This window comes from Pogoniulus pusillus, chromosome 20 (genome assembly GCF_015220805.1).
Source record: "Pogoniulus pusillus isolate bPogPus1 chromosome 20, bPogPus1.pri, whole genome shotgun sequence".
Lineage (NCBI taxonomy): Eukaryota > Metazoa > Chordata > Aves > Piciformes > Lybiidae > Pogoniulus > Pogoniulus pusillus.
The window spans coordinates 12067031-12088604 of record NC_087283.1 but is presented as its reverse complement, the minus strand read 5'-3'; the positions used below and the strand labels follow the sequence as shown (position 1 = coordinate 12088604).

Here is a 21574-nt window from a genome sequence, read left to right as displayed (position 1 = left end):
AACATACCTTACAATGTAATTTTAAAGATAGAGATTATTTCATGGTCTTGCTGGAGTTCTCCCATCTTTTTCAGGGGAAAAAAATAAATAAAAAAGAGTCTAAGTCAATTGCTGTTGCTGGCCAGAAGAGAAAACAGAAAGAAGTACCATAGTACTTGATGCTCTCACTGTCATGGTTTACATTTACATAAACAGGTCACTTGATTGCATTTTGGGTTTTTTATGATGTTCCTGGGACAGATACACCGAAGTACAAAATCTAGAACAGCAAATGGGTTTAAATGCGGTGCTACAGAATGCTGTTGTGCTGTTGTCACACAAAACCTGGAGGAAAAGTCTCTGCAGTAGAATGTGGCATCTAGATATCATCCAGTTCATTAGACTAAAATACCTTGCTCGCTTCAGCTTCATAAAGCAGAATATAGACTCATCAGAAGTTACTTTGTTACTTTCCCTCATAAATAATCTGGCAATGTGTGATCCAAGTGGTATCCCAAGACATCTTATCGCTGCTGGCCATCCCAGAGGGGCTGCTGCTGCAGCAAAAAGGGCACAGAGCTTGCTAGTGAACATTGCAGCTCTTGCAGAAATGGGACTGGGCACGTGGCTTGTTCTGATAGAACTGCACTGGTCTAGCATTTGATGAATTAGGACAAAATGGGTTAGCGCCCTTCCACATATCAGTGAAATTTGGATCATTCTGTCCTATATCTGGCAGATATTTACAGTCAGAATTACTGCACAAAAGGTAATGCACCATACTCATGGGGTTTTTTTTTTTGTTTGTTTGTTTTTTTGTGCAGTCCCTTCTAGGCATATTTAGAAAAGAGCTGCCACACTGAGCCACTCAGAAAGTGAAGCACCATTAATGCTGACTTGACTTAGCAAGCTAAAAAGCCTCAATACTGGTATGATAATAAAATGTTTTTGTCCAAAAGAAAAGTTTCAATCACTTGACAAACTTTAAAAGTGGAAAAAAGAGGTAACCTAGAAACCTGTCATGCTTGCAGCACACTGCATGGCTGCTGAACAGCAACTAAAAAGATTGCAGGTTTAAACTCAAAATTAACTGAGGTAGAACGTGACTCCTCCTGTGTTTCTAGTTCACAGTAGATCTTTCTACAGTATTGCATGTGACAATCCAAGAGAAACAAATAGCAGAAAGGAAGTGAATTTGAAGTTTCACAAAGAATTACATTACATGTATGCACAGTGTCATAAAACACAGAAGAATTAAGTTAACTCTTAACTGCCCTCTTCTCAGTACTGCGATCTGTTGGCAACCATGCTACCCAGCCTGTCATTTGTTCAAGCCAGTGTCTACCTCAGTTCCAGCTCTACAGAGAACATGGATGGTTACCAGATTGCTAAAGCTCTTAATGTTTTCTAAACTGTTTCCACCGCTTTTTGTTTTGTGTAGATTTTACTTCGCATTGACCTCTTCACAGGTAATTAATCTTCCTTGTAGGAAACATCTCCCACACTGTTCCCTTTTTTGGAAATTTATATACACACTGAGTGTGTATTTTTTTCCTTTATTTACACTGTAAAATTGCTCATACGATCTGTATACAATGTGCTAATTCTTAACAAGCACCAGACATGTACGATGTGGCAGTGGTGCTGTTAGCGATGAGGTAAACGTAATGTCTGTTGTAAAGCTTGTAATTCTTCAGTTTCCAGATCCTTAGCTTAAGCACTCTCCACAAATATTTTGAGTGGTGAGGCAGGTGGCACATGAGAGAGCTATGGCTAGGCTGTTTGTTGTAAAATAAATTGCTGTAACATTTTTTTTACTGTTTGAAGAGATTTATCAGAGGAAGTAAGAGAAAATAATTGTTTGTTCTAAAAAATGCATGGGCAAAGACATGCTGAAATGTTTTTTTTTTTTTTACTTCCAATGACAGTAGAGGCAAAGCTCTGATCAGAATGATCATTACACAATTTGCTTGATATTGCTGAGCCTGTTTTCTATTAATTCCATGCTTCTTTTTGTTTAAAATGCCACCTTTGCCAGTGAACCAATGTTGTGGAGTGTAAAGTTAAAAAAGGATAAAACAGTGATGGAAAAATCAGCTGAGTATTTTGCCTAAGAAGTGAACTTTATCCCTACCTGTTCCACAGAATTGGGATGGCTTATTGGTAATCTGCTGTGATAGGATGCAGAAGTCAGCATACTGGTAAAGGTTGTATGGTGAACTTTTTTCCCTGCAGTAACTACCTATAAAGACTCTGCAACTAAACTTTGTAATAAAGACCTGTTTGAAGGGTAGGCTCTGCCTGTTAAGTTAGAAAAGTCCAGTAGTGCCCTTTCTGCTAAAGCTTTTTTCCCTCCTTGCATGTTTATGCTGCAGTTGAAGAAACTCAATGGAATTTATAATGAACTAAATACTCAGCACACCTCCACTGTTCAGCATTCTAATTTAGATTTCATAATCACTACACACGTTTGGACCTACATCTATTGGGGGTCCGGGAGGGCGGGTAGGAGTGCCACAGAAAATGTGTCGTTCTATCACAAAATAAATTTTCCACGTCTCGCCTCAGCCCGGCGGGTGAGCACCACCCAAGACACCTGCTGTTCTAGCTTGCTCGAAGGCAGACCGCCCGTGGGGACACCCGCAGAACCGCTTCATGGGACTGAGCCGCTCATCATCACCGCCAGCCCCGCTGACTAGATTTCCCCAGTGCGGGGCAGCCCGGGGAAGGCGCTTTCCTTTGCCCACTGCAAGCCCATCTTCTGACATTAAAACTTCTAAAACTCCTTTCGGGGTGGAGAGGGACGAGTTTCAGACTAAGGCGACTTTGCCTATCTCTGCTTTCCCAAACAGCCTGGTCCGCGCCGCACCTTTTCTCACAAAGCCCAACAGCCCAAAGCGCCGCCGAACCCTACAGGGAAAGGTGCCGCCCCGTACCCTACCGCAAGGCGCGGACAGGCCGCCCCAGTCGCAGCCCGGCCCCGGTTCTCAGCCCGCCCACTCCCCGAGGCCCGCAGCTCCTCCCCGCGCGGGCTTCCCCGGTCCGGCGGCGGCGGCTGCCTGCCTCTGCCCGCGCCGAGCTCCGCGTCCCGGTTGCCGCAGCCCCTCCGCTCCGCCTGACAGCGGCCAACAAAAGGGACCGCAACCGCCTTCACCCCCGCTTTTTCCCCTCCTCGCGGCGGGCCCAGGCGGTTCCGCGTAGGCAGCACCGGTAGAAACAGCCGCCGCCCCGCTGCAGCAGCCTGCGGCCCGCAGAGCGGCGACAGGTATCGCCCCCGCCAGGGTGGATGCGGAGGGGAAGGGGTGGAGACGGGTGGACGGCGGAGCCCCTGCCAAGCAGGCCGCGCCGGGCCGGGCCGCGCAGGCCGCAGGGAGCCGCGCTGCTGAGGGCGGCAAGGCGGCGCTGTGCGGAGCTGCCCGTGCCCCTCTGGGCCCGCCCCGGCCACTGACGGAGGCGCGAACCTCCAGCCTTCCTTTTCTTGTTTTGCCCAGCTCGCTTGCCGCTATTTCCCCCACCCCGTCGGGCCGCGGAGCGTCAAGCGCTCTCGCTCGTAGCCGCTCTCTTGTCTCGGCTACGGTGTCCCGCCGCGATCGAGGGCCTCTGCCTGGGCTCGCCTTCGTGCTTCCCGAGCCTGGTCTACAGCCCGAGAACCCTGTCTCGCCGCTCCTCACCTCAGGCAGGTGTGCGGACGAAAGCGGGCCGTTCCCTTCTCGGCGTCCTGTCGAGGCTTTCCCCGAGTGTGCGGCCAAACCCGTTACCTTCGGAGTAAGGCATAGAGCACAGCTGGCTGAGATTGGGAATGCAAAGAAAGAGCGTAGTTAATGATGACCATCTTGCCTGTGTTACTCAATTTATAGGCTTTCTACAAAGCAGAATTTAAAGAGAACTTGGATGTATGCTCACGCGTTTCTCTCCCTGTGTTTTCCCAGGCATGCGGGAAAGAGATTAACCGACTGTAAGGGCTTTAAAGCAACAAAGTTGTGCGTTTAAGACATTACAATTGCCAGTCAATTACAGCAGTGGCAGCATAAATAGCACTGTTTGTAGTCCGGGAATGGTAGCAGATTTTTGCATTTAAGATGGGACATCAATTGATTTCAAGATGTAGAATGGCAGTTTTATGCGTGGACCATGCACACAGAGCCGTGGACACCTGGCAGCTGACAGCGGAAGGACTGGCTGCTCTTCTTTTTTGTCTTTTTTGTTATTCTCAGATTTTATGGTACTTCAATAGTACAAAACGTTAGGGATATTTTTAATGCTGTCTCTCTGGTTGTTTTTTTTTTTTTTATAGCACGTTCTCTGGCATCATTTTTGCACCTTACGCCCCCCCTTTCTCAGGGTTTCCTGAAAGCCAAGATTTAAAACGTCGGCTTTCTATTTTAGGTGCCCAACTGAATTACCCTAAAAGGACTAATTTTTCTTTGAAGGGCTTACACTTTTTCAAAGAAGTGGAGCCTGGTGTGCATTTTGAGTCAAGGTGAGGGCAGTCAAAACAACAAATGATTCTGAAAACCTGGACAAGAATATGTCAAATTGTGAACTTCAGGATTTACAAATTTAAGATAATGGGGTTTATACTTTCATTTGCATTATGTTCTAAACACATTGTAAATCTTCCAGTTTTGTAAGATGCACTGCAAGTACGATGCAGTTCTGTAAGTCAAAATCTGTAATGGCAGTAAAATACAGTCTGTTTTCTGATACCTCATATTAAGTGGGTGTTTGGGTAGACGGAGACATTGCTTGTTTGTGTCCATATAGGTGTCAGGCTGAAAAATAATGCATTAAAGTGACTGACGTCATGACAACCATAAGGCAGAGAAGGATTGGGAAAGGCACAGAAGCAGCTGAAGATCAGCCTTCAGAAGAGAAGAATGTGAAGCCTGAGGGGAAAATTCTGTCTGGTGGGTAAATGACAATGATTGCAATGTTACAGTATTTTAGGAGCATTTCGCTTTTGGTATCTGTATTAAGCACTGTTTAGAACTAGGTATGTTCCAAATACATTTTCATACTTAAAACATCTACCACCAAAATTAATTGAGTAAGATGGGGGACACGCAGATCACTGCATGTCAATCTTGTCTCTAGTTTAAAATAATTTATTTGGGGTTTTTTTTTCAGTTTAACATCAGTGACATGCTATCAGATTTCATATAGCTGTCACAGGTTCTTAAATCCTGGTTCACATAATTGGTAACATGATAAGAATTGAAGACCTCTGATGAGGAGTTGTTAAATATTGGCAGATTGCATGCTACACCTGAATTTAACTGCAAACCTTGTTTTTTGATTACAGGACAAGCTACATAAGTAAACTTGGAAATGAGACATTCAGTGGCTTAATTTGAAAGTCTATTTAAGTAACAAAATAACAACGTTTTTGTAAGAAAATGTATCTTGACAATTGGCAAAATTTGTTGAGTTTTGGGTTTATAGCTATTTTAAGGGTTGTTTTGATCAAAATTCAAAGTGTTCCTATGTAACAACAGCAAAAAGAACCAGAAGAATCCTAAACAGGAATGTAAGTGTACAACAAATTGAGCTACCTAGAAATGCAACCTTTCCTTCCCATAACTCTGTATAATCTTAGTCTGATGACACCAAGAGGTTATTCTCAAATCAGAGCATGACACCATTAGCAAAGGCTGCTTTAGCCATTGTTGGTCTCTCTGTGGGTGTTTAATGGGACTTCTGGAAGTGCAGTGTTGTTTTTCACAAAAAAACCCACACACAAACCTTGAAAGAACAGTCATAATTTTTAAGACAGATGAGACTTAAGTTTCTTAACTTTGTGATCTAGCAGTCATCTTGTATTTCCATAATTAAAATAGATGCCCTGGAAGATGTTCCAATTTACATTTACAAATTAGATAGGGTATTTATCTAGATTTGTGTAGGACCATGATGTTCTTAAACCATAGCTACATTTTACCAATTAAGGAACAGCTTACTTCACTTTACAGGTAAATGAAATATGGAAAGACACATCTCCATAAAGACCTCTTAAAACCAAGTGTTGTGTTACTTACAGAATGTCCACAGGCCATGTATGAATGAGTTTCTGAAATTCTTCAAATTATACCTTTTATAATTAGAGCGTGAAATATTTTTCTTCAAGATCATCTAGGTGGAAAGCTGTGGAACATACTATCAATAACCGTTGGTGGAATTGCTGCCATCTCTCTTGGACTTCTCACATCTGTTTATGTTGCTACACTGCATGAGAATGATCTGTGGTTTTCCAATATTAAGGTAACTATCATTTTCATAGTTTGATAGGTGCTTTCATAGAGCAGTAATATTAATTTAAGCAGAAAATGTATTTATTTATGTATTTGTCTTTTTGTCTTGTAGCTTACTCAAAAACATGGAGTTTGTTTTTAAGCCTGTCCTTCAATATCCACCATTTTCTTGATCATTTCTATAAATACTTTTCTCTAGTTATTCTCAAAAAGCATTGCTGCACAGCTCCTGCTTGAGCTGTAGCTGTGGTTCTGCCAACCATCGATCATTATTTAAACTAAAAATACTCTATGTTGTTCTGTAGTCATTTTTCTTTTATCCATGCCAAACAAAAACAGTTAAAATAAACACTATGCAAAATCCTGGCATGCAGTTATTTTATGATGTTTATACTGTGTTCTTGCAATGTAGTTCAGGCATAATCTCTTACTATTGAATATTAATTTTATATAATTTTATGATAAACATGCAAAAAAATATTTCAGACATTCACCAATGCAAGCCAACCATGTACACTCTAGGAGAATTTTCATTCCCAAGATCCAGGACTGACTATTTTTTTTTCCTGGAATCATTGGATTAAACATCTAAATTTAACCAGAGAAAAGAATCGTGAGTCATTTTCCTTTTAGATGCAAAAAAATCACTTTGTTAGGTCTATGTATTATGTTACTCAGGGCACATTTAAGTGGGACATTTGCAATGTAGTAGCTAACTCCACTAGAGCATGCGCGTGGCCACCATGCCAATTTTAAACTGGTAACAGGAAAAGCTTTAACTGGAGAGATGATACATAGAAGGGATAAAATAACCAGTTGCTCCGTATATACTCCTGCTTTTTGGAGCTGTATGTTCAGTGAGTGTATATACCATTTGTGTTTTGCATGTACACACTCTCAATTTATATTGTTTCTAGGGGTATCTTCCCACACAGAAGGCTGTAGCTCTGATTTGATCAGATAAATGCAGTTTACTTCTTAAATACCTCCCAAGTGAGATTCCAAATTACTTTTAAAGATTTGTGCTCAAAAAAATTTTACAGCTTGAGATCAAACAAGTATCCCTTGCACTTTATCTGCAAATAGAAAAAAGGCTGGGGATGAGTCAAGTCTGATCAAATTTTCTGCAGTTGTCTGCCAAGTCAGAATTTGATTGTGCTTTCACTTTAACAAAGCTTTCTAGGGTATTACTGTTAAATATAATCTAAGCCTGTTTTCTTACCAATATCCATATCACAACATTTAACTAAGCAGAGGAAGAGTACATATGTGGGCTTTGAGCGGTATGGGAAAAGCAGACTGCATATGAAGAGCCTGTGAAATGTCCTGTAAAGCAGAGACTAAGAAGCACATCTTAACATCTGTAAAACAATATATAAACACCTCTGTGCCTGTATGTATTAGTGGATGTTGTAGCATCTCTAGATGCATGGACATGTTTTCTACCATTCTGAATTGGCTAATCTTACTATATATATATTAGTATTTATTAGTATATATACTATATACCAATAAATGACAAGAATCAAACTAAGGAGCAATCTGAGATCCTCAAAAATTGTGTTTAAAATACATTGAAAATGTTCTGTTTTCTCTAACATCCTGTCTTCCAAAAGCTATGATTAGTAAGAATTTGTACACAAAGGTGTATGCAGGCCCCTAAATTAATATAGTGAGACATTATGAGAGACTTGATTGTCATTTTTTCTTTTACGTGAATCCTCACATTGTCTTTGCAGACCATGTTCTGCTTCCATGCAGTGTACTAGGACAGAGGTTTTTGCATACACTATTTACATACAAAAGATGGATTTTTTTAATTCTGAAGACACCACTGACATTTGAACATCAGGGTTGCCTAGTTGCAAAATTGTGCAGTTTGCCAATTGTATTCAGCCTTAAACATTGCAAGTATGAAGTGTTCATTGTGCGAAGTTAGGATTCTTACAAGTAATTGAAGTCACAAATTGCCTGTACACTTGCAGTGATTACCTTTCTGTAATTTTGGTTGCAATTCACAGAAAGTCAGTTCAGTCTTGGGTGTCTTCCAGAAACGGTTCACCCAACTAGAAAAACTCTTTTGTGATTATCACACCATTTTGTTCTGTTTTGAACAATAGTGCATTGTTTTCAGCTGCTGCAGTATGTGTGAATCTTGTTCTTACTTGCTAATGAATATGCCTGCTAGTATAAATTTGCCATGGTCATTGGAGAAAGATGTAATACTGTTCCTTATCAGAAAAACTTGAAAAGCAGATCTTGAAGAGTGTTTTGTACTGTGAAAGAGGTACATGATTGATATTCTTTTTTTATCCCAAGACTTCCTCTAAGAGCTACTATAAAAAAAATCAAAATGCAGAATACTGTCACATAATTAGAAGCAGTGTTTGTATACATTTCTAGCAGGGATGGTGGAAGGTTATAGTCACTCATCTTGTCCAAAGTATTTCGAAGAAAAAAGTTTGAGTCTCATCTCTTGCAGTAGAACAGTGATTTCTGTTTGTGATGGTGCCAAACAAAGCAGATTGCTTAGCCAAAAATCCTTTCAGAGTTTTCTGAAAACTTTTCACATGTAGAAGGGCAGTCTCTTTTCAGCAATTGCTCAGGTATAAAATCTTCCAGGTACAAGATCTGCTATGAAAATAAGAAAATAGGGAATAAGGGCAGAATTGCTTCACCACACCTGCCAGATGTTGTATTGCTTGTTCAAATGCAAACCCCGAAGAAACCTTGATGAGAAAAGAAACAAGGCCACATATCAAATTAATACTGGATCACAAACAGATATACTTCAGAGTGTTCATTTGTTCTTCATCCCTTCTGGATAAGCATTTAAATTACTGTTACTGAATTTCCCTTTGGCAAAATTGGATGCTTGCATGAAGTCAGGAATAAAAAGTATCAGATTTAAAGACTTTCAGACATGTAGGATATGAATAATGGGATTTCGTTCTCAAATGTGCTTGGTTTTCCCTTTTTGCACTTTGAACAGTCCAGTACTTTGGTGATACTTTTCCAAATATCCATTGAGTGATTATGGATATTTACTCTGTATCAGAAGTGATCTGAGCATGAACCATGCCATTCTAACAGATGGGCATGAGGTTAACCAGCCAAGAAACCATGTACCAGGATTAAATATGCTTGTTGAAGGCATGATTCACAACCAGGAACTCTTGATAGCAACTAAGCTTGTTGAGTTTCAGCTTGTATGATTGAGACTATTTTCAAATCTTTCTGATCTTAAATTGAACAACCAAAAATATTTTCAAGTATTTAGCTTTGTGGAAAAAAAGTAATTGAAGCTTTGCTATGCTATTTATTTGTAGAAAAACTCAACTTGACTTTGCTTGCTCAGTATTTTGAATGATTTGGTTAAGGAGTTTGAGGAAACTCAAGCTCTAGAATTTTGCATCCGCCTTGAGAGAAGTCCTCCATATTTTGTTTGGAGTAGTTAATTTTATTAGGATACAATTGCATAAATTGAAATCATGTGGCTCTCTATATGTATCCTGGAGGATCCTGTTCTTATTTTTCATTAGAACAGTGGTAACTTTTTGGTTAAACACTCACAAATTGAATATGCAAGAAGATAAACATGTGCTGTTATTGTGCTTACCCATGAGTCTGTATGTTTTTATTGACTTGGAACACCAGGAAAAGTATGAAGTGCTTCAGAACTGGAAAAGTATTGTGAGTGAATAAAACAGATGTTATCTTAGCATGAAACAGATGTAAAGCTCACTAGTGTTTGTCTCATAAAGCACAGCATTTGGTTGAATACAGCTGGTGCCAGGATTACAAATTAATCATGTTTGAATGCATTTTTGCTAATTAGATCCCCCTCTGTGACTACTCTCTCCCCCTTAATAAATTCCAAATGTTAACTTTTTTTTTTTTTAAATGAGCTCTCAGAATCAACCACTTTTTGGTATTAGAAAACTTTTTAGTAGATCTGAATTTGAGACTAGAGCTCATTCACAATCCAACGTTCTCATTTTGCCAAGTGTGTAGCTTTTGGTATTTAGTGCTGGTATTATAATGATTTGTATGTTGTAGAGCAGCTGGAGAGTTTAATTGTGAACTTACATTTTTATCTATTGATTTTTCTCAGACCAGAACTAATACTGGTTTGGTTTGTCAACAGTTGACTTCAATATAACAAGATAATATTCCATACTGGGCAGTAGAGGAGGGAGGAACATGATGTTTTATGTAGCTTTATAATAGTGTTGATTCTGTTCCAGCAAATGTGTTGGACTGTGTAACAAAGATGAAAGTCTTGCTGTGCTGTACAAGATTGCATTAACCAGAACAGCATTCAGAAAAAAAAAACAGAGTAACTTTCTTTACAAAAGAACATTCCTGGAGTAATAGAAAGTTAAATTAATAAGATTGTCTTTAGAAATCTCACTTAAATCTCTTCAGCTTGCTTACACCATATACAGGAATCCCACTGAGTTCTCAAATGTATATGAAAGCCTTTTCTAACTTACTGCTTATCAGAGATGAGATGTTTTTATGTAAACTGCTAAAAAGCACTATAACAAAAGAATCTTTTATAAGATGCCCATTATTTCATGCATTGTTTTCTTTAAATGTGGCTGCCTGAGGTTCTGAATGTGTGACATATCACTGGGTCTTCTAAAGAGTTTACAAAGGAGGTGAATTCCAAAAGTAAAGATCCTGCACTGGAGCAATTTTCTGTAGAAGGATTTTCATAGCTTACTAGATTCCACCTGCTGAAGTATCAGCCTAGAAAGAGGCATAGTTTAAAGTGTACCTAGTAATTGTAATGAATGTACCTATGTATAAATAATTTGACTGTTTTAAAATTAACAACTTTATCAGCATCTAGAAACAAGTTAAAAATCACCTTTCCTTTAACTTGCAATTTTAAGTATGAGAGTGATGAGCAGTTGGCTTCCTGTGAGAAACGGCATCTATCAAGTGGGCAGCAATATACCCTGCCAGCTGAAATCTCAGAGTGGCATTATGGCACAGTCCCATGTATAGTGCATCAAATTAATTGAGCCTTAAGGTGGCAAAGCCATGGAACATTTTAACATACCTGCATCTGGAAGAAAAGGTTAAATGTATGCAATAAGCCTGTGCAGTTTTCAAGTCCAGCTGTTGGCCATAGCACTTATCTAAACGTTGAATATTACCCAAAAAATAGTAAAAATGTCCAAAATATTTCATAACAGCATATCAGAATCACAGAAAGCATTTACTGGTAACCAGAGGTGTTGACACCTCAGCCGTTTGCCTCTCACCCTAATTTGTCTGTGCTTGAAGTAAGTTGCATGCAATGCATGAATTCTAGGATTCAGGCCATTGTATATAGGGCAATTTCCTTGGTGCAATAAGAATATGAATTGAAAGCAGCTTTGCATGATTGTGAAAAAACAAGTAAATTTACTATTGAACTCTGACTTTCAGGAAGTTGAGAGAGAAATTTCATTCAGAACAGAATGTGGACTTTATTATTCCTACTACAAACAGATGATTCAGGCTGCATCCATCCAGCAAGGTATTGTAAACTGTAAAGTAAGTTTTACTTCATGTTGCCAGCTGAATAAGGTTTTTTTCAAATATGACTGAGAACAAGAAATACTGTAACTGTGAAAGATAGGGTAACAGTTGTGCTGGAGACAAATTGATTCTGTTCATATGCTAGGGAGCCTGTAAATTATGAGCACATCTGTGTTACACCTTCACCTTCTGATGAAGAGAATCACTTTAAGGGATAGCTTTGGTATCTCTTAAGGTTTCAGTACGTTACTTTAGTTTTTATTCTTCCCTTGTTTAATTTAAATTGGGTATTATTTATAGGAGAGGGACTTTTTTTTTGCTGTATGCCTGGACAATAAGTGACACAATAATCACGTTCCAAGAAAATTGTATATGATGATGGAGTTTTCTGAGCCAGTGTCATGTTTTGTGGATACTTAACTATTGCTTCCTAGCAGTTTTGCTTATGCTATGCACTTGTCGATATTAACATCACCTGTATTCAGTGACAAGAATGATTCTCAAGATCCAGTATGTGCCACAGATTCTATGCTAGGAGTGTGTTAATATTCTGAGCCGCATTTGAATCAGGGAAACTGAAGACCTCAAAAGGTCATGTTGATTCAGAGGGTAATATGCTCTGAATCTTTGTCTCAAAGTTTGCAGATTTTGATGAGAGATCCTAAAATACCTTTGAAAAAGTTATTCACTGTTCAAATGAAGCTGGAGGGGGAAAATGACAATCTCCTATTTCAATTTCTCTTTATCATTAAGGTTTACATGGTTTAGTATATGACAATAAAACTGAATCTGTGAGGACAATTAACATACTTGAAAGAATGAATGTTTACCAGGAGGTGTTTCTCAGCATTCTGTATAGGATTCTTCCAATTCAGGTAGGCATTCATTTATGGCTTTAGATTCTAAGTGCTTTATGAAGATTGCTCAGTGAATCGTAGCTCCCTTTTTTAGTTCTTTTCTGACTGAAGTATTCCTGATACCTTCATAATTTGTAAGAGCAAAATATAATTCATGTTAAGTGTAATCCCCCTCATGAGTGTTTTATATCAACATCAGTATTCTTGTGTTTTGCAGCAATACCTAGAGCCTGTTTATTTTTATATCTACACTTTGTTTGGACTTCAGGCAGTTTATGTCATTGCTCTGTATGTAACAAGCTGGCTTCTTAGTGGAACATGGCTTTCAGGGTTGTTGGCAGCTTGCTGGTATATTACAAACAGGTGAGTGAGATTATTTAATCTTTCTAATCTTTACCTCATGTCAAAGGTAAGCCATTAAACTTTCAAATGTATGATTAGTTGGACAGAAAATGAAACTATAATGCCTTTCTCTGGAGTAGCCAGAAAATTGGGGAAAAAAGTTAATAGTACAAAATTTATAATTTGGCTTAAACTGATCTCTCAGAGTAGACTATGTCTTTCAGATGTGTCTGGGTCTCCAGATGATGTACCCTTTCTTCTCCAGCCTAGGATTCCCTAGATGTTAAACCCACCTATGCATGTGCTCTTCAGGCCTCTCCTGATTACCTCACACTCCTCTAGAGATTCCTTCAGCAACCCAAGATCATGAGAAGTTCAGTTTCCCTGTTCTCTTATTCCTGTAGATATCTCCATCACTGAGACTCAGAGAAAAGTTGAGCTGTTCTAGTGCTTTATCACTTGAGGAATCCTCAATTTAGAGAGAAAAATAAAAGCACTGGCTCTAAGCCAGTAATAAGATGCTGGCATGAAGCTATGGCTGGTGACAGCCATAACTTGATAAAGTAAGAATGCAGTGTCAGTTCTATCAAAACTGTTTGATAAAATGTCTCTTTCTCCTAAGATGAAAGTAATTTAACGAATTCATGCAATGTGCACATGTTTATTTGGTGAGGTCATCTTTTCTACTTACAGAATATTTGGAGCAAATGTGTTTTTTCTGTGTTTCTAATAATTCATAAACAATGGAAGCTTGTTATCCTTTATGCAAGTAGAATAAGTACATGAAATTGATTCAGAGAAAGACTTTCTGTCCAGGTGAAGTACATCCCAGGCTACTGAGAAACTCCATTTTAAACTTCTTTCATCCAGCTAAGCATGCCTCAGATGTATTCCTTTTTAGGAAACATTTTCTCTACAAAAGAGTAAAGAGATTTTTTGGTTGTTTTTTTTTTTTTAAACTTTTGGGTTAGGTTTTGTAAATTACTACTCTTAGAGTAACTTCTGCTGACTTTCAACACATGTTGAAAGACATTAGAACATTTAAAAAAAATAACCAGAAAATCCTGGACACTTTAGCAGTATTCAAAGCCAGTTCACTGGGAGCACAGTGAAGAAATAGTTACCTATTTCTTCTTTAAATGTGCTTTTTACCAGCCAAAAAAATTACCTGTGTCATGAAAAAGACATGCTGGATCTTGGGATTGGTTTTGCTTTGGGATTTGCTTTTTTCATTTTTAAATTACTCAAGCAGTGCTTCTTAAGATTTAATCCATAGCTGAAATTATTTCGCAGTAAATGGAGGTAAAGTACAACATCTGATGTACAGAAAAAAATGTGTGACTTGCACAGCCTTCAGGGTGATGTTTTTCAGAGCCAGGCAAGTTGAAGGAACTAGACTGTAGAGCCTCCATACAGAGATTCCTGTCACTGCAACCTCTCTGTCACCAAGGTGGTGTTTGTTTTAAATTTGTGGAACTCCATTTGTTTTGTACAGAATAGATACTACAAGAGTAGAATTCACCATTCCTTTGAGAGAGAACTGGGCACTACCGTTCTTTGCTGTTCAGATAGCAGCCATCACATACCTACTCAGAGCTCATTTGCAGCCTGTTCAAGAAGTGAGTATTTCTAATAAGTATGACACAGTAAAATTGCTATCAGAAAACTGTCTATAAAACTTGGGACAAAATACTTAGTGTTTGTAGCAATAGAGATATACATACACAAATCACTTGGAATTTTGGAAACAATAAGATGAGCCTTCAGTTAATTTAAAAACAGTATTACATATTTAAGAAAGGGTAAGAAACTAACACAAAATGGGCAGCAGAAAAGCTTGTGAAGCTTAAGGATTAAGAGATTTCTTTTGATTCCATTTGTTTTACAAATGCCAGACATCCTGTAAGAATGAAATTGGTGATACAGCTGCATTGACAAATGGTTCAGAAATCATTACTCCACAATTTCTTCAAATAACTGCCATTTATTGCATGTGAATCTATGGGCTGAAACTATTTGAGATTTCACCATTTTCTTGCAAGTGGTACTAGAATGGTAAAATACAGTATAAAAATATGTAACTAAAAATTTCATTATCCTCCAAACAGTTATTGCAGTTAGAAAACTCACGTTTGTTTTAATTATTTAAAATAAAACTACATTAAAGTGGGGTTTTTGTTGGTTTTGGTGGGAGTTTTCTGTAGGTTTATGGGGGTTGTTTTTGTGGTTTTTGATTGTCTTGTTTTTTTTTTAAATGAAGGAAAGTATAAACTTAAATATAACTTCTTTCCTTCCTTCCAGAAATTGACACTTGTGGCTGTGTTCATGGCAACGTTTCTCTTTAGCCTGACTTGGCAATTTAATCAGTTCATGATGCTGATACAAGCATTGGCATTATTCATACTGGACTGTTTTGATATGCTTCCCACAGCAAAGGTGAGAACTTACTTGGAAATATTGGAAATAAACCTAACAGTTTTGGAGGTATTTGGGAGCATAAATTTAATACACATTTTACAGATGATACTTTGTGCTTGTAAGTAACTACAGTGTATATATTGCAGCTATTGAAATGAATAATCAAAACATCATCTTGTTTCAATTTCTGTAATTTTATTTCCTGTTGTTTAAGTTTTGTTTAGTTTTGTTCACACATAACTACATCATGACACTATTAAGGGACTGCTTTTAAACACCATCGTAACAGTTACTCTAATAACACAGCTAAGCATGTCCTCTGGAAATGGCCAGGATAAAAAAAAAGCATAAGAAGTCTTTACCTAAGCTGAAGTTATAACAATGTATGAATTTTGCTTCAAGTATTGTGTAGGCACTGTGTCATAAAGAGAAGGAAGATAGGTCAGACTGCTCAAGAGAAGCAGTTATCTTTCATACACTGAAATTCACCATAAAATAACACTGTCTCTGCTGTGCTGCTGAACTGAATGAGCCAAAAGATAAAACCAAGTGTAACTAAGAAGATAAGGGATCACTGACAGTCAGTCTTAGAAAACAGAAATATCCTGTAGAAGACAAAGCTTTTCTGAATTCAGTGTCACTGTGAAATTCTACTGAGAGGATTTTTAGCTCTTGGTAGTTGAAAAAAGTTACAACTTTACTTACAGAAGGTTACAGTAGGATGAAGATTAATTCACGTTAATATCATTTTAAATTTGATGCTGGATTGAATATTAGTGAGCATATTCATTTAACTGAAAATTAGTATGGGGCTGCATGTAAAAAATAAATGTTTAACAGTTTCTAAGCTCAAGTTAGCAATTACTGTGACTAATCAGCTACCTTAAAAGTTGGCAAATTATCAGTTTCATTCTGAATTATGCTAAAATGGATTTAATGCACCCCTCATACTCCATATTAATTTTCAAAAAACCTTTACTTGGTCCACTTAATACTGACTTGCACCATTGCTGCCACACAGGATTAAAACTAAAGGTCTTTGTACCAGGTAATACTTATGTTTTGATACCAGTGTATCATAAAATCAGCTTTTTTTTGCTGTTGGCATTCCACTGAATGTTTATCGTAGTTCAGTGTAGCTCAAAAAGGGCTACTGTAGAAGTTACAGAAATCAGGTAGTGTTTACTGAACTGCACTGAGCTGTGATGCTTTCTTTAGCCATAAAGACATGATGGAGGCTACAGAACACTACTTTGACTAAGGAAAATAAGTAACCATCTTCCAAATATTATTTAACATTTTCCTCATTCTTCAACTGTTTAACTCATCTGCTTTATTGTAGTGTCAGACAGGCATAAAATAAGTGTAAAATAGTAGCCTAACTCATTCAGGACATGATTGTAGAAAGGATATAGCAATGTCTAAGTGTAATGATGTAGTGAAAGACAATTCATTTTGTAAAAAATATTGATATTTAAATAAATTATAAAACATGTTCAAAGAAAAGCAGCTATGACTGTAAAGTTTTGTAGGCATAAAAATCTCATTATTGTTACAGGTTACATGGCTCTATATCATCCAGATTTCTGGATTACTGCTAGTCTGTGTCCTACAGTTCTTTAATTCTATGATTCTTGGATCATTACTTATAAGTTTTAATACTTCTGTCTTGATAGCAAGAACAATCCAGGTAGGTATTAATATATTTCTGTAGTACTAAATAAAGAGCGTGAGATATATTAGATGAGTAATTTATATGCATTATAATCAGCAATTACTAATGTTAATTAGAGGAATTACTGTAGTGTAAAGCAACAAAAACATTGCATGATCAAATAATGATTTCAATTACACTAACTGCTGCATAACCAAGCACATAAGACACCATAATTCTGTGATTGCTGTTACTATTTATGATTGTGCAAGCTGCAGGTAAGACAATGTCTGCACCTATTCCAGATTGTCTCTAGGTAACCAAAGAGCCGTTCTCCTACCTGAAACTTTGAACTAGTGGTGTCCCCCAGGGATCAGTGTTGGGCCCAGTCCTGTTCAATATCTTTACTGATGATGTGGACAAGGGGATTGAGTCCATCATCAGTAAGTTTGCAGATGACACCAAGCTGGGAGCAGGTGTCGATCTGTTGGAGGGTAGGAGATCCCTGCCACAACAACCCCAGGCAGCGCTACAGGCTGGAGACAGTGGCTGGAGATTTTATTTTTCTAATATCTAGTCTAAACCTACCCAGTCACAGCTTGAGGCCATTCCCTCTTGTTCTATCACTGTTTACCTGTGAGAAAAGATAAGCACAAACCTCTTCACAATGTCTTTTCAGGTAGCTATAAGACAGTGATGAGGTCTCCCCTCAGCCTCCTCTTTTTTAAACTAAACAGCCCCAGCTCCTTCACTTGCTCCTCATATTTTTTTTTTCTCCAGGCCTTTCACCAGGGGCCCTCTTCTGCACTCACTCCAGCACCTCCACATCGTTCTTGTAATGAGGTGCCCAAAAAACTGACACAATACTTGAGGTGTGCCCTCATCAGAGCAGATTACAAGTGGACAATCACATCCCTACTGCTGGACACAGCATTTCTAAGCCAGGATGCCACTGGTTTTCTTTGATATGACTCTTAATGCAAATTTCATCCTTATCAGGCCTATCAGATGAGTAATCTCAAATACTCTTTGTTGCTTTTGTTCCAAATGCATATAATTTTACTGAAATACCAACATTTTGTACCAAATACATTAAAATAAAGTACTGAAATACTGATATTTTCTTCTTTGTAGAAAAATCTAAAAAGGGGCAGCTTGTTCAGTAGGCTTGGGAAGCTTATCCTCCATGTACTATTAGTCTTGTGCTTGACTCTTACAATAAATAAATTCATCAAGGTAAGCCAATAATTTTTATGTAGAACTTCAATATGTACTATGTTTAAAGCTATTTGTTAATCATCTACAGTAGCATTAAATAAAATTGCAATTAGATTCCACTACATTTTAGAGACTGCATTTTAAAAGTGAAAAAATCATTTTACTGATATTTTGGGTATATGGATTTTAAAACATTCTTTAGAAATTGTAAGTTTCTAACACATATAATCAAATAGATACTTGTAACTTGAAGCTCACTTGTAATTCTACAACAAGTGTAGATTGATTTACTGCATTCTAATACTGCTGAGCATTTGCAAAAGTTTGTCATAGCATTTGCTTTTCCAGTCAATGCCATTTTTTCAGTTGCTGCCTGGATACAGAGATATCTGCAGACATTAGTGATGTATTTTCTGCTTCTGAGTTTTAGTCCCTTCAAGAGATCTATATCAACAGATTAAAATTTAGTATATGTGGAAATTAAAAGATTCATAGTGAGATATGATAAGTCATTGAACTAAGAAATACAGCTCAAGCAAACTTGTCCTGGATAATATTTATCAGTAAGTAAGAAACGAATCCTAATAGATACAATAAAAAGTAACTAACTTGTCCTGAACACTTATTGGATTGCAAAGTACTCTGAGTAAATCTGTGTTTCTTCACAGTTTCATGTAAATGATGAAAAACCTGTTTATTGTGGGAAGCTTAGGTTTTTGCTACTTATAAAATATAATTTCCTTTCTTTTTTCCACTTCATAGAAAATTCTTAATCTTGAGTCAGATGAACATATATTCAAATTCCTGAAAGCAAAATTTGGATTTGGGGCAACAAGGTATGATTTAGCTGCAATTTTACTTTCTATTGTAGGACTGCTTTAAATGAAGCCTATAGGTTGATCTCATCTAAATTTTTTATGATAAGTTATGTATTTTTACCTCACATTTATGTTGCAAATTTTCCTTTATAATAATCTGTGCAACTATGGCTTTATAATTGCTTGGAATATAAAGAAAACTTCGGTCCTTGTTTGCATCTAGCTATGAGGTACATGATGACAAGGATTTATTTTACTTTTTCTTTCAGAGATTTTGATGCCAACCTGTATCTTTGTGAAGAAGCTTTTGGTTTACTACCATTAAATACTTTTTCAAGACTTTCAGATACATTACTTTTTTACATCTACATATTTGTTCTCTTCCTTATGACAGTAGCAGCTGTAATTGTTGCCTTTCAGAATCTCAGGTAACATACTATTTACTTTTTTTATCAATTTCCTTCAGTGGTCTAACGAACCAACAGATGAATAGAGCAACATAGACTATTACTTTCCACAAGTGCTGAGGAAACAGCAGGACATATTATAGAGAGATCAGGCAAAATAAGTAACTTCCTTAAAATATACAGGATGTGAAGAGACTAAACCAAACATTCTTCTCTAGATTCCTTCAAGTTCTGTTTGCTGTTGAAGATTTGCAGTGCATGTAGGGTTGATAGACTCTTTTTCAGGGGTGAGAAGCAGGAAGATGTTGTCTTTATAGAAAACATGAGTTTCTTCATTTTATTACATTTTCCCAATGAAAGATTTACCTGGTGGTATCCCCAAATGTCCCAGAAATGAGCTAGGATAGGCTGAACTTGAATTTGCTGTGGTTGGATGGAGGATTGGTAGTCTGTCAGCTGGTGCGTTACTGATGCCAGTTCCCATTGCTAATCTATAGGATTCAGGGGAGGTTTCAGGATACTGGAAAGAAATCAGTACTGAATTGCTAGGTGAAATAAAACTAACTGGTTCATTACAGACCTCTCAGTTTTACATTTACCACCTGAACAAAAGTTAGAAGCGATGAGCAAAAATTCAAGTAGTCTCATGTAACTGATGCTCCTCATCATAGGTTCTGAAACTATGTTATGCTAATTCTGAAGTCACTCATTTGTAAGCCATCTTGATACTATTCTGTCTCAAACTCAGCACCAATCAATTTTAAAAACAAACACAAGAATCTGCAGGTTTTTTCCCCTATAATCTTAAATGTAATTACAAGAGCTAGTCTTAATTTTTATCATTGCCCAGTTAGCTCAGTTATCCCCCACCTGAAAAAAACGGGGAAAAGTCCTGCATTTAAGCAGCTTGTGTGGTTTTTATAAGCCCTTCTCATACATTCACAAGACTAGCCACATCAAGCCAAAACTAGCCCTTTCAGCATCCATAGCCCAACAAAATGGTTAAGTCTTCATGCTCATTAAAAGCCCTGTGAGCATAGCTGCTTCAAGGCTTCATGCTTTTCTGTAAACAATTTTATCTCACTCTAACACATGTCACTTAAACCCATTGCATTTCCAGAAAACTAGACATGAGAATATACCTGATACAGCATCAAGTTGGTGCTATCAGGCTTAATTATGTCATAGAAGATTGTGGCCTGATAGCAGTAATGTTGCCTTTTAGCATCTCAGAGGGATTAAATGCTTTAAAAATCCAATTATATGAAATATGTTACAGAACTTAAATACTTCTTATTTCTTTTAATTAGTGGTTCAAATGGAGTCAATTGCTTGGAAAAAATGGAAGAATGCACAATAACACTGAAGCCTGATGCTGCTTATAACTTAATTCACACAGTTCTTTTTGGGTGCCTGGCATTAAGCACAATGAGGTATAATTCTTTTTGCTTCTACTGAAGGTTTTTATAGACAATTGAGCTTGTTTTTATAAAAGTGCAAAATATGCTGACCACAAACTGATAGGATCATGAAATTACTTTTTCTCCCTGGTGTGTTTCTGCTTATATGCTGAGGCATTTCTCAAGATCCTGCCAAAAAGGTTTGAATGTTTGGGATCAGAGATGCTCTCAAGAGCACCTGATGAAGTGCAAAGTCAGTCTTTTACTCAGTTATGTCAGAGTCCAGAAAATCCAAGAACACAGTGTTCAGAATTTTCCTATTATATCTGCTTTCAACATGGCTTAGCAGTGCTTCACATGATTAGTAAAAGTTTGTCTGTATTCTTCCAGAATGAAGTACCTCTGGACATCCCACATGTGTGTATTTGCATCTTTTGGCCTGTGCAGTGCAGAAGTATGGAGACCTATCCTGAGGTGTATTCATCTCTACACATCACAAAGGGTTAGTGCTATACTCACAGCATTTCATGAAATTGGGTTTTGCTCTCTAAACCAAATGAAGACAGAATTGTAAGAGACTATTAAAATGGATCTATCCAAAGTACATTCTATAAATTTAGTAAATAAAATGTATTTTCTAATGGCTCATACATTAAACAATTCCATTTGAATACACTAGATGGCAATATAGATGTGAC

At 37.5% G+C, this 21574-nt stretch overlaps 1 protein-coding gene and 1 long non-coding RNA gene across 11 annotated transcripts in view; one reads left to right on the top strand and one right to left on the bottom strand.

Moving 5' to 3' along the window:
* The first annotated feature begins 2744 nt into the window (after positions 1-2744).
* Positions 2745-21574, top strand: part of DPY19L3 (dpy-19 like C-mannosyltransferase 3) — a 48920-nt gene continuing 30090 nt past the window's right edge. For 7 of the 9 annotated variants that reach the window (XR_010306035.1, XR_010306033.1, XR_010306032.1 and 4 more), the window contains exons 1-14: positions 2745-3244; positions 4744-4886; positions 6104-6237; positions 11670-11760; positions 12516-12637; positions 12837-12982; positions 14457-14580; positions 15263-15397; positions 16938-17069; positions 18168-18269; positions 19014-19087; positions 19339-19497; positions 20787-20909; positions 21267-21378. Coding sequence is in view for 3 of the 9 variants with exons in the window: in XM_064160262.1 (XP_064016332.1) it covers positions 4784-4886; positions 6104-6237; positions 11670-11760; positions 12516-12637; positions 12837-12982; positions 14457-14580; positions 15263-15397; positions 16938-17069; positions 18168-18269; positions 19014-19087; positions 19339-19497; positions 20787-20909; positions 21267-21378 (1557 nt within the window). In the remaining 6 variants the exon portion in view is untranslated. Of the gene's footprint in view, positions 3245-4021; positions 4202-4365; positions 4460-4743; positions 4887-5291; positions 5507-6103; positions 6238-11669; positions 11761-12515; positions 12638-12836; positions 12983-14456; positions 14581-15262; positions 15398-16937; positions 17070-18167; positions 18270-19013; positions 19088-19338; positions 19498-20786; positions 20910-21266; positions 21379-21574 lie in introns of those variants that run through there. The other 2 variants (XM_064160263.1, XM_064160264.1) reach the window with 2 other exon arrangements.
* LOC135184464 (uncharacterized) overlaps positions 8574-21574 on the bottom strand; it is a 29158-nt gene continuing 16157 nt past the window's right edge. Inside the window, exon 2 of one of the 2 annotated variants that reach the window (XR_010306039.1) lies at positions 8574-8861. This is a non-coding gene — a long non-coding RNA (uncharacterized LOC135184464). The remainder of the gene's footprint in view (positions 8862-21574) is intronic. The other variant, XR_010306038.1, reaches the window with a different exon arrangement.